The following is a 12441-nucleotide window of genomic DNA, read 5'->3' as shown; positions in this document are numbered from 1 at the left end:
TCTCCATTTGTGTGTTTACATGTAGGGTGTGTTCCCATGTACCCAGAGTGGAAAAGCATTTATATTTGAAGAGGGATGTGCTGTGGGGTTGAGTGGGCGTGCAGGTGTGTCCGTTTTACTGGACAGTGACTTCTGTTTGTGTCGGTGTCAGAGTCTTTGGTTGTGTGTGTACAGTGTCGGGGGTTTTAGAGGGTGTATTGGGGGAGGGTATTTATGTACATGGGGTAGGAGGTATGTGTTGGGGAGACAGGAATGGGATATTTCTGTCAGTGTGTGTGTTTTCTCTTTTATGTAGGATTTTAATTTTATACTTGTTGAAAGAGCTCTTTTAAAGATTTGTAAAACTATAACTTCAACTTTCTTATTGAGTTATAAATTAATTTTAAGTGCCAAAATCTAAAGTGTACAAGTAGATGAATTTTTATATATGTACACCACCCAGATTAAAATATGAAACAGATATAGCGCCCTCAGTAGGACCTCCCTCATGCCCCTCTCAGCCAGCACCCCCCAAAAGAGCCCTTGTTCTGACTTCTATCACCCTAAGTTAGTTTTGCCTGTTCTTTAGTATCTTGTCAATGGAATCACAGTGTTTCTGTTTGGGCAGATTAATAGCTAACATTCAACACACTTTGCTTTGTGTGCTAGCACTTTCTATATCTCACCGAATTTCTCATAACGACCAAAATAGCACCTATTTCTTGTTCCCAATTTACAGATGAGGAAACTGAGGCTTAGCAAGAGCTCATGACTTGCCCTGGATCACTCACTGAGAGCCAGGTACCTATCTGGCTCCACAGCTCTGGTCCCTGCACACTAGACCATCCAGCCCCACTCTACATACCCTGCCAAAGAAGTGGCACTGCTATTTGGGTGCAGAGAGTAGGAGTCAGACCTGGGCACCCAGAGGTGCTTTTGGGTGTGCTTTATTTTCTGAGGAGTCAGTTTCTCTGAATCTGTTATGAGACCTCTCCAACCCTGTTTGCTGGGTCAGGAACTACCATATGCAACCCGAACACCGCTGTGCTGTGGAGACACACCAAGCCACAGGGGTCAAGTCCTGGCTCCCAGACTTATTTGCTGTGTGACTGTGGGCAAATTGCCTTCCTCTTTGAACTTCCATGTCCTCAACCTTTAAAAAGAAGTTAAAATCCTCATGCATGGTTAAGGCGGTAACAGATGGAAGGTGTCACTGTATAAATTACTACGGCTGTTATTTTTTAAAATCCTTTTTATGGTAAAATAAAACACAAATACAGAAAGTCACATAAAATAAATGTGGAATCTAATAAGGTGAACCACTTGTAACCATCAGTCAGGTCAAGAAACAGCCCCACCTGGTTTGGCTCAGTGGCTAGAGAGTTGGTCTCAGGTTCAGTTCTGGCCACGGGCGTGTACCTCGGTTGCAGGCTCAATCCCAGCCCCAGTTGGGGGACTTGCGGGAAGCAATCAATCAATTGTCTCTCTTACACTGATATTTCTCTCTTTCCCTTCCACTCTCTCTTAAAAGCAATGGAAAAATTATGTCCTCAAGGTGAGGCTTAAAAAAAAAAGAAAGAAAGAAACAGAAGCCTCTTAAATGTCCCACTCCAATCATAGCTAGACTTCTATTTCTTTGTGTTTCTTTATAGTTTTATTGCCTAAGTACACATCCCTAAACAGAGTATAGTCACCATTGAAAAAATGCATAGTTTTTAAAGTGTCTATGACTCCCCCTCCATCTCTTGTTTTTTTAAAGTTTATCTTTTGGAAGAACCTGGAGCATTTGACCTGGAGAGTTTTGAAGAGTCTGGATCATCACTGTGGGTGTGTTTGTTTGTTTGTTTGTGGGTTTTTCCCCCACATGTGCTCTCCTCCCTCCATCTCCCTCCTTCTCCACATGGATTTGGAGTGAAGTAGATCTGGGTTGCATTTCTGAGTCTGCCAATTGATGTGTGACCTTGGACAAGTCACTTAACCTCTCTGAACCTCCTTCCTCAACTGGCAAATGAGGGGGTGACCTAGAAGATTCCTAAGGGCCTTCCAGCTTTCTCAGTCTCCTCTCTCAAGCACAAGGCTCCTGTCCCACAGTCTTCTCACAGAAGCAACTGTTACAGGGTAAGGATCAGAGAGACCTAGCATTGGAATTCCGTTTCCACTGGGACTGTGTGAACTTGGGTGAGTCACTCAATCTCTGAGTTTCCACTTTCTCACCTGCAGAGTGGGGATCCTGATACTGGACCCATGAAACTGAACCTTAAATGAGACCACGCCTCTAAAGCATTGAGTGCCTGGCATCTAGTATGTGCTACGTAAATTTTGACTTTTATTGTTATTATTATTAGCTATTATTATAGGTAACATTTATTGGCTGCTTTCTCTGTGCCAAGCATTGTGTACAGTGTCTTCAGATGTACTAATTCATTTAATCCTCCCAACAATGTCGTGAGGCAGCCCCATTTTATAGATGAGTAAACTGAGGCACAGAAAGGGTAAGTAACGTGCCCACAGTTACATAGCTAGTAAGCCGTAGAGGTGAGTCATAGATGTAGGCTCTCTGTCAGCCAACAAGCTATACTGCCTTGAATAATTTCCTCTCCATTCACCCAAGCCCGGAGAGAATTCTGGGAGCAATAGCTGAATCCAGTGATAAAATCCCAAGGGGGAGAAAGTGTTCTTACCCTAAAGTGAGATCCCAGCCAGGGCATTCATCTGGGTTGCCCCTGATTATTTCCTGCCCCCACCTTCTAACATTTCTATCCACTGGAAACCTGCCTTAGTCAATGAGGACACCAGAGAAGATTCTACCTGGTGGCGCAGCCAGGGGTGTCCCTGTGTGTTTGCTACCAGTGCGACTTCTGGGTTTCAGCGGGTGTATGAACATGCAGGATGGGAGATAGTGATTTTGTATGCATGGCAGAGCTGCGGGCTGTTCCTTCCTCCATGTCTGTCTGTCTGTCTGTCTGTCTCTGTGGAGAGACAGTGTAACCAGCCTGCACAGGTGCCTATCCCATCTCTGCCAGCCCCCGGATATGTGACCCTAGACAAACGACTCACCTCTTTGTGCCTCAGTTTCCTCCTGTATAGAAAAATGGACACAATAGCAATAGTACTGACCAGATAGGGATGTTCTGAAGATTGAATGAGCTTATCCATGTAAAGTGACTAAAACAGTGCTGGGCACTGAGAGAGGGGCAAATACATATAACTTATATGTGTCAGATATGATTACATGTGAAAAGGGAGTTTCTGTGCACCTGAGGCTGCACAGTAGAAGGGATCTGATGGGCTGGGGGAACGGGCTGTCTCTGATTTGTGGGAGGAGGGTGTGCTTGTGTGAGTGTGTGCACGTATGTGTGTGGTGTGTGCACAGTGAATGCATGTGCTTTCTGTAAATGTGTGAGGATGTTCACCGTCAGAACCCCAATTACCACACAGACAAGCTCCAGGCCCTATGACAAGTCACTGAGGCTCTGTGTGCCTCAGTCTCCTCATCTGTACAATGGGTGGGGTTACTGCCTCGGAGTTCTCTGTGAGAGATGGATGTAAAGCTCTGAACTAATGCAGGTGCCAGTTACATGAAAGAAGTTCATATTAAGCATCCTGAGAGAGTGGGTGTGATTGCTTACACTCCTGGGGTCCTATGTCAAGGCGGTGCCCTCCCCTGGGCTGCAGAGCTCTCCATGGCGCACCACGAATCCCAGCCTCTGTAGGCAGAAGAGTCACAGTCCAGTTTCTCCAATGGGGAGTCTGAGGCCCAGAAAAGGATAGGGACTTGCCCTGGGACACCCAGCGTACTGGAGGCAGAGATGGGGCTAGATTGGAGCCAGTCTCTCTTGTCCTCCTGGGGTGCCAGGAAAGCCCTGCAGAGGTCAGTGTCAGCAGCTCCCACCCCTCCCTGCCCCGTTGCCCCACCGCCCCCAGGGTCCCCCCCGGGCTGGGGGAAGCTGCTCCTGCAGGAAGGTGTGTGCTTTGGCAGCAGGCACTGTCTGGACCATGGAGGCTGGAGCTGGGTGGCCGCCAGGGTGAGAATTCCATGTGTCTGGGGAGGACGCCACGTGTGTAGCTCAGTCCCAGCGTCTAGCCCTGGTTCTGCCTGGTGATTCTCAGAGGTCACTGGAGGAGGCTGAAGGCTCACAAGTGCTTCAATTTTCGGGTGCGTTTTGTTTGTTTTTTTGTAACATCTTTCTTGTAAGTCTACCTCCTCTCATAACAAAAGTACTGCTTGTGATTTGTGGAGAATACAGTTAATCAGAGAGGAGAAAATGAAACTTTCTTAACCCAGGACAACAGCAAAGGGGCTTTGGTAACACACACACACACACACACACACACTGCCAGGGACTGTCCAAGTGCTCCACAAATGTTAACTTGTCTAGTCCTTGCAGCAAGGCTCTAGGTAGGTCCCAATATTACAGTTGAGACGCAAAATGGTTGAGTAACTTTCTCAAGAACACCAGTTAGTGAGTGAAATAATGGGGATTTGAATGCAGATCCATGGACTTAACTAATGAGGTTACACAGTGCTATGAGCAGCATCACAGTGAATATGCTCCTAGGCTTTTTTCCTGTGCGTCCATACAAAAAAATGGCACCCTTTCTACATACTCACAGGGCCCTGAGGTCAGGCTTGGGTTTGAACCCCTGCTCTATTGCAGATAGGCTGGCTTGACTTTTGTTCCTTCCCCTCGATGGGACTCAGTTTCTTTATCTGTAAAATGGAGAGCTATAGTATATGCTTCTGAGAGTTGGCCGAGCTTGTGTGTATGAAGCACTCAGCCCAGGTCTGGTGCATAGTAGGTGCTCATGAGATGGGCGTGTTAACAGCCTGCTCTAAGGGAACGTAGGGAAAACAGTCAGAAAATACGCCGGATGCAAGACGGCCTTCATATGTCGGGGTCTGGAAGGCAGAGAGAAGCCTCCGGATCTCCCAAGGAGGGTTGATAGTTCCTCCTGGAATCCCTGCCATTGCCACATGCCTACCCTGACCAGGAGCCTAGCCCCAGCCCCGAACACTCCAGATGGAAGTGGGAACAGCAGAGGCACAGAGGGGAGGAGCGGAAAGCCCACAGCTGGGCAGTGGGCGGGGCCTGGCTGGAAGGGGAGGGGGCTGTGGGGCAGGCAGGTCGGATGCCATCAGCTCCCAGGGGACCCTTAAAGTCACTGCTGCCAGGCGCGCCAGGGTGTCTGCAGAGGTCCCTGCCTCCTCTTCAGCCGCCTCCTGCCGCCCACTGGGGCTGCCTGTCCTGGGTCCGAGCTCCTGCTGCAGGTCTCCTACACGCCTCTCTCTGGCTCTTCCTCCTTGAGTCTATTTCTCTCTCCCTCTTCTCTGTTCTTTTTTTTCCCTTTGTCTTTCTCTCTCTCTCCTTCTCTTTCTGTCTCTCTCATGTGCTTTTTTTCCATGTTCTATTTCTTTCATTCCGTTTCTTTGTATCTCTTTTTCTGGTCTCGCTCATTTTTTTTGTTTGTTTCTCTTTTCCCCCCCTCTCTCTGCCTCTTTCATTCTCCACATCTGGTTCTTTCTGTGTCTTGCTCTCAATCCTGAAAGTGCAGCTCAGGGACAAGAGCTTGGAGGTTGGCCCTGCCCCCCTGGGGGCACTGAAGGAGCCCAATTTAGGCAGGATGGGTGAAGAGGGTGTCCAGGGTGGGGAGGGCTGGTGGGATGGAGCCCTGGCTTTGAAGTGGGGGCACCATCTCACCCCAGGTCCTGGTCCAGGTTAGCTACTGTCTGGGCATTTTTTCCTGTTGCCCGATCCACTCAGTCCACTGGGGTGGGAAGGACAGGGTGCTGGGCCCCCGGACCAGAGCTGAGTCAGGAGGTCTTTGCCAAATTCCCAGGGTTAGCATCCTCTGGGGTGGCAATACTGGAGAACACTCAAGGTTCGGTGCCCTTATGCCTGCCCCCTCCAGGCAGCCAGTTCTGACTGCACAAGGCAGACGTGTGACCCCTTCAGCCAGCAATGTCCCTGCTGCCCGGCACTGTGGGCCTGGCAGTCCTGCTCTTCTGGGCTAGCCAGACAGTGAACGCCTTGATGCCCAATACCACCCTAGTGCTGGCTTGGACCGACGGCACAGCTGTGCAACCCTTGAGTGGCCTGGGGGTGCCCCACTACCGGCGGAAGCGCCACATCTCTGCCCGCGACATGAGTGCCTTATTGGATTATCACAACCACATCAGGGCCAGCGTGCACCCACCGGCTGCCAACATGGAGTATATGGTGAGTGCCCGTGCCCTCCCCAGCCCCCCTGCCAGTGAACACCACTCATCTCAACCTATCCTGGAAGGGCTGGACCACTCACCAGCCCGGCCCCACAAGCCAGTATCTGGGTAGCTGTCTGGGGCAGGATTTAGTCTGCCCATTTCACGGATGAGGACACCAGGGTGATTACACAGGCCCTCCAGGGAGTCGGGGCAGAGGACTGCTGCTTGTGGAGCCTCTACTGTGCACCAGGCACTTCTCATAACCCTGAGGACACTCTTCCTTCAAAGTGGGACTGGTCATCTTCATCTTCCTAATAAAAAAATTGAGATGCAGAGAATTAATTTGCCCAAGGTCACCCAGTTAAGATTCCAACCCAAGTGTGCCTGCTGCTAAAGGCTGTTGTCTTAACCAGCACAATACTCTGCCCAAGAATTCAGGCTCCCCACTGGGGACCTGCAGGGGGTGAGTGGCTGGAGCTTTCCATGCCATTGTCTTTTTGCCCCAGGGGTGTGATGGACATACCCAAACAGTCCTCAGCCAGCTTGTGGAGGCAGAGTTTGGAGCTGTGGAGGTAGTTTGTACCTGGGGGTGTCCCACTAGGAAATATCAGCAGCTAACTCTGGGAGGAAGTAGAGGCGTCTGCCCTCAAAGAGACAGGGCGGGTCGCTCTTACCCCAGCCTCCCAGAGTGAAGGAGAAAACCTTTCATCACAAGCCCTCCTCTGGGACCTTTGTCCCCAACCCAGTCTGGAGACATAACCTTCCAGCCCACGCACAGATTTCTTTCAGGAAAGACATTGCCAGTCCCACCCCCTCTAAGACTCGCTGCACAAAAGCCACCAAATTCTTTTGCAACGTGTCCATTCACTTACTTACTAGTGCCTGTTTGGAGCCAGGCACCACGCTAAGCCTCGTGGACACTACCCAGGATAGGATGGATGAATGCCCTTCCCTCATGGAACTTACATTTTAGTGAGGATGATAGAAAACAAATATCAACACAATATATAGAGAATATAATGTCAGGTAGGGATAAGGTGTGGGGAAGGGTGGGGAGAGAAGCAGGAATGGCAGGCAGCTAGAGGTGGGAGAACATTTGTTTGTTCATTGACTCATTCATTTATTAACACATCAACTGGCACATGAAGGCCCTCCATTTTCAAACAAATGACACATTTATTGAACGCCAGTTGTGTGTGCAAGGCACTCACTTCAACAGGTGTTTAATGTGGCATGCAGTGTAGAGCAGAGAGAGGTAGATGTCTCACTAGGGACCTCGGATCCGTGAGTGTGGGTCTGATGTTAGCATGTCCTTTCCCTCAGTTTACCTCTTTATAGAATGAAGGAAACATTTCTCTGCTTTCCCAAAAGACCATGAGCTGGTGCCCCCATTTCTTCACTAGTTGGCTCTGCCCACAGGGCAGATATCCCTACTCGAAGGGCCTTTTCTCTACCATGGCCCCAAGCAAGTTCCAGCCCAGTGCACCGAGTCCTCGGTGCCTAGAAATACTGTTCAATATCTGCTGAATGAACAAATAACTCAGAGAATCTCAGGAAGTCAGAGCCCGAAGGGAACTAGTATTTTTTTTAAGCGATGCTTTTTCAGGTTATAAAACTTGGAACATTCATATGTTGCAAAATGATGAAGCTGTTATGAAGGATGAGAGGGCATTCTCTATGAACGGATGTGTAATAGTCGCCAAGATAACCTATCTTGTCAAGTGAAAAGAGCACGGTGCTGAAGAGAATGCCTAGCATGCTTCCATTTGTCAAAAAAATATATATGTATCTTCTAGCATTATATGTGTAATCATATGCTTGTAGAGATCTAGACTATTTCTGGAAGGAGGCACAGGAAACTCACAGTGAGGCTGCCTCTAGGGGGCACGGCACGGTGGGGAGGGATGAGTATAGGATGGAGATTCCACTTCTCCTCCTTTGGACATTTTACATATTAAACTTGTGCATGTTTTCATTATTCAAAAAAATCTTTTGAATGAAGTATTTTTAAAGTTAAAATAAATGCATTTTAAAAATACAATAAATGAAATAAAAAGTCAGTTCTCTTCCCATTACCCTGGGCTCAGCCACTTCCAGGGACTGCTGAGAACCCCTGGACCAATGCCCTGGAACCCTGCTCACAGCAGAGAGCCCCAATCTTGAAGTCCAGGGAGGAGGGAGGGCACCAGACTAAGCTGGGCATGCATGTTGGCTGGACTTGCTATTGACCTTGAAGTCATCGGCCTTCTCTGAGCCTGTTTTCTAATCTGTCAAGTGGATTGTTACAGGGTTCCAAGGGATGGGGGAGTCACGGCACCAGGAAAATGTGCATGTCTGGACACTGTTTGTGATGACGGTGGTGGCTCCCCAGGGAACTGCATGGCCTTTCTTCCCCCAGATCTGGGACGAGCGGCTGGCCAGGTCTGCCGAGGCCTGGGCCACCCAGTGCATCTGGGCCCACGGGCCCTCACAGCTGATGAGACACGTGGGCCAGAATCTCTCCATCCATTCGGGCCGGTGAGCGACCCTCTGCCCTTCCTTCGCTCAGTCATTGAACAAGGTCACCAAGCAGGTTGGTGACAGACTTTCCCTTTCCCCCACCCCGTGTCTTCCACCTTCCCTGCCTCCCCAGGTACCGCTCAGTGGTGGATCTCGTGAAGTCTTGGTCCGAGGAGAAGCGGCACTACTTGTTTCCAGCCCCAAAGGACTGTAGCCCACACTGCCCCTGGCGCTGCAGTGGCCCTGTGTGCTCCCACTACACCCAGGTACCCCTTTGTCGGGACCGGGGGCTGGTAGGGGAACAAATCCTGGTCCCTTAGAAGAAAAAAGCTTGTGGTAGAACAGAAATTAAAAATAAAACAGAGCCCCCTGTGAACTTCCTTTTATGTAGTAGGCACTTTCCTGGAAAGTTGAACTGAGATGAACTAGATCTGGTTTTGAGTGTCTGAGGTGGGGGGACCAGACTGTTTGACCCCAAAATGAAGACGTGTGGTCTGACAAGTTCAAGAGTGCTTTTGAATTCAATAGGTCCAAACATTTTCTGGTATCTTCTATTTTCTAAGGCTCCCATTATCTTTAAAAAAAAAAAAAGAAAGAAAGAAAGAAAAGGAAGAAATGCCAAAAGAAGGTTACAAGAATAGTATATTTTGAGTGTTAATATCACACGTAAAAATACAATGCAATATAATATTGCAAGAAATAAGACAGGAACTTCCAACTGCATGACAAATATCTTCTTTTAGTCCTCTCGGTCTCTCTGTGACTCATTTGGAGTTAATGTCAAAAGCCTCAATTTGAGACCCCCTAGGAAATGTGAAGCCTAAACCAAATGCTCTTCCTGACATCCATGAGATATTATTACCTCCATTTTAGAAACAGGCACAGAGTGGTTAAGTGACTTGGTCCAAGTCACTCAGCTAGTGATAGTGAGAATCTGATCCCAGCCTATTTAACTCCAAAGTTTGTATTTTAACCTCCAGCACAACAATGATTTTCCAACAGTGAAAAAGAGAAAGAAAGAAAGAAAGAAAGAAAGAAAGAAAGAAAGAAAGAAAGAAAGAAAGAAAGAAAGAAAGAAAGAAAGAAAGAAAGAAAAACTAATAGAACAGGACAAAATATTAGCACATTTCACACACAATAAGATTAAATATTGGTTCATAAAATTTTTGTTCCAATTGTGTGTGTGTGTGTACGCGCGCTGGCACAGGGTAACAATATAAAATTTATTTCTTACTGTTGGCTGTAGTAAAAAAAAATTGAGAAACATTATAGTACAATATGCTTCCAGCCCCCTCAGCTTGGAACAGACAGACCTCACTTAATGCGCCCACCCTGAAGCAAGTCCCGGAGCCTCCCAGCCCCCAGGAACCTGGGCCCCAGCGAATCCTTCTCAGCCTCCCTGTGTGTGTCCTTCCTCAGATGGTGTGGGCATCCTCCAACCGGCTGGGCTGTGCCATCCACACCTGCGGCAGCATCCGCGTCTGGGGCAGCACTTGGCACCAGGCAGTGTACTTGGTCTGCAACTATGCTATTAAGTAAGTGCAGCTTTGGGACGGAGGGGGCTCTGGGGCAGGAAGGTGGATTCTGAGGTGGCAGGGGCAGAATTCAAAGAAAAGGAACACACACAGGACGCCCTGCCTTCCTCCACTCTGAGTAACCTCGATGCCATACATGTAGGTAGTCTTAGAGTCCGTAAATAATCCTCCTTTACCCAAGTGGCAGACAGAGGACCGAGGCAGGTGGACAGGCAGTCACACTGATGAAGTCAATACTGGAGAGTGTGGTTTGGGTCCGCCAGCCAAGTGGGCTTGCAAATATTTCACTATTGAATTAGACCTGCACCCCCACTGACAGGCAACACTGGACAACCACAGGCCTCTCCCTGCAAGGGCAGGGCCCCCTCGAGCTCACCACCTGAAAGAGTCAACCAGAAACTCATGCGCCCTGCAGGCAGGCCCCAGCTAATCACACTCTCCCGGGCTCACGGAACCCGCGACCGGGCCATGTGCCCCGGCGACCTTTCGGTGTACTGGACGACACCAGCCAGGGCTATTGCATTATTAATTTTTAAAAACCGTGGTAAAAAATATATAACATAAAACTTGCCATTTTAACCATTTTTAAGTGTACAACTCAGTGGCATCAATCACATTCACAATGTTGTTCAACCACTATTTCCAAAACTTTTTATTTACCCCAAAGAGAAACCAAGAAGCAAAAGCTCCCAGCCCCCCTCCCCACAAAGGCCACGGTTGGTTGAAAGGACTAACTCAGGAGCAGTTAGGAGGGATTTGGGATAAGACCGTTGAATAAATAAGTGTCCAGCGGTGGCCAGGAGGAGGCTTCATGGGCACGTCCCCCCGTGACTGAATTACACTCACCCCTCATTGTCCGAGTCCTCCTTTGCACAAAACTCTTACACGTCACGGTGTCTTCACATACTTTTTACAGACACTATTTTACTTATTTATTTTATTCAGAGGACAAAATACTGGCTCAAGAAATGAGGTGGTTTATTCTGTCACCAGTTGGCAGGTGGCAGAACCCAGGCCCAGGCCCGGAACTTAGACCTGCCTGACCCGGGGTGAGGGGTGGTGGAAAGAATAAGAAAATTAGCACTTACCAGGGTCCCCAGTGTGCCAGGCAGGTGCACGCACACATGGCTGCACTGTTTCAGCTTCACGGCACCCCTGTGCCGGAGGGAAGTCTTCTCTTGGTGGTACAGATGAAGAAACTGAGGCTTGCAGATGTGACTTGCCCAAAGTCGCAAGGCCAGTCAGTGGTGGTGCTGAGATTTGGAAACCTGTGTGAAGGTTGCTCACGTAACTCTCCTCTGTCCCCTGACCCTGTCTCCCTGGGACCTTTTCTATTCCAGGGGTAACTGGATTGGAGAGGCACCATACAAGATGGGGAGGCCATGCTCCGCCTGCCCCCCCAGTTACCAAGGCAGCTGCAGTAACAATATGTGCTTCTCTGGGCTCAAATCCAACCGGCTCCTGTGGTCTTGAATTTGCTCTGGACTCTGAGGGGCCTCCGGGTAGGCCTAACCCTCTAAGGGTCTCTCTCTGAATAATTGTTTTTTTAAGACATGAATTGGACTCTCTTCACTGATCTGAATTTTTCTTCCAGATTCCATTTTCTAAATGTCTAGCATGTGCCAGAAGACAACGACTGCCCTGCCTTCCTTTTTTCCTCAGTTGCATCTTTCTTCTCTCTGGCCTCCAGGAAAGAGGCCTGCTCTTTTAATTGACTCAGTTCTCAGAGAGCCAGGGCTGGAAGGGGCAGTGGCAGGAGTTTTGTGATTCTCAGGCCTCAAACTTACAAGTCTTTGGCCATCCAATAAAAGGTATCTATTAAATAACCTTAACCTTGAAACCCACCTTTATTCATCCAATAATAACCAACCAGCTTCGGGGCAGCCTGTAGTCCCTTCCTGAGTTGGGAACATTTTAGATCCGAACTTTTATAAAAATAATTGAAACTAGCTTGTAGACAGCCCACTCCTATTTCTTATTACTGGAGCCACCACAGGGACCAGGCCCCCCTTTTCACAGATGGGTACACTGAGGCTCAGTGAAGGCGTGTAACTTACTGAGAGCTGCACAGCTGGTCTGCGAAGGTACCCAGGTTGGAGCTCAGGCTCTGACCTCTCCTTCAGACACTTCTGAGTGCTCAGGACTGAGGCAAAATCCGAAGTTGGCCTGAGGGAACTCTTTCTTTCTGCCCCCCCCCCCCCCCCCCCAGCTTTCAATCACTCTCTG

At 48.8% G+C, this 12441-nt stretch overlaps 1 protein-coding gene across 1 annotated transcript; it reads left to right on the top strand.

The window, feature by feature from the left end:
* Nucleotides 1–5939: 5939 nt before the first annotated feature.
* On the top strand, nt 5940–11688 carry R3HDML (R3H domain containing like). Its single transcript, XM_016219286.2, has 5 exons — nt 5940–6197; nt 8580–8698; nt 8814–8946; nt 10100–10215; nt 11556–11688. The coding sequence occupies exons 1-5, from the start codon at nt 5940–5942 to the stop codon at nt 11686–11688; spliced, it is 759 nt and encodes a 252-aa protein (XP_016074772.2).
* The last annotated feature ends 753 nt before the right edge of the window (nt 11689–12441 follow it).

The sequence above is a fragment of the Miniopterus natalensis genome, chromosome 7 (genome assembly GCF_054644295.1).
Source record: "Miniopterus natalensis isolate mMinNat1 chromosome 7, mMinNat1.hap1, whole genome shotgun sequence".
NCBI classification, from domain to species: Eukaryota; Metazoa; Chordata; class Mammalia; order Chiroptera; family Miniopteridae; genus Miniopterus; species Miniopterus natalensis.
The sequence above is the reverse complement of the archived record's forward strand: the minus strand, read 5'-3'. Positions and strand labels throughout refer to the sequence as shown.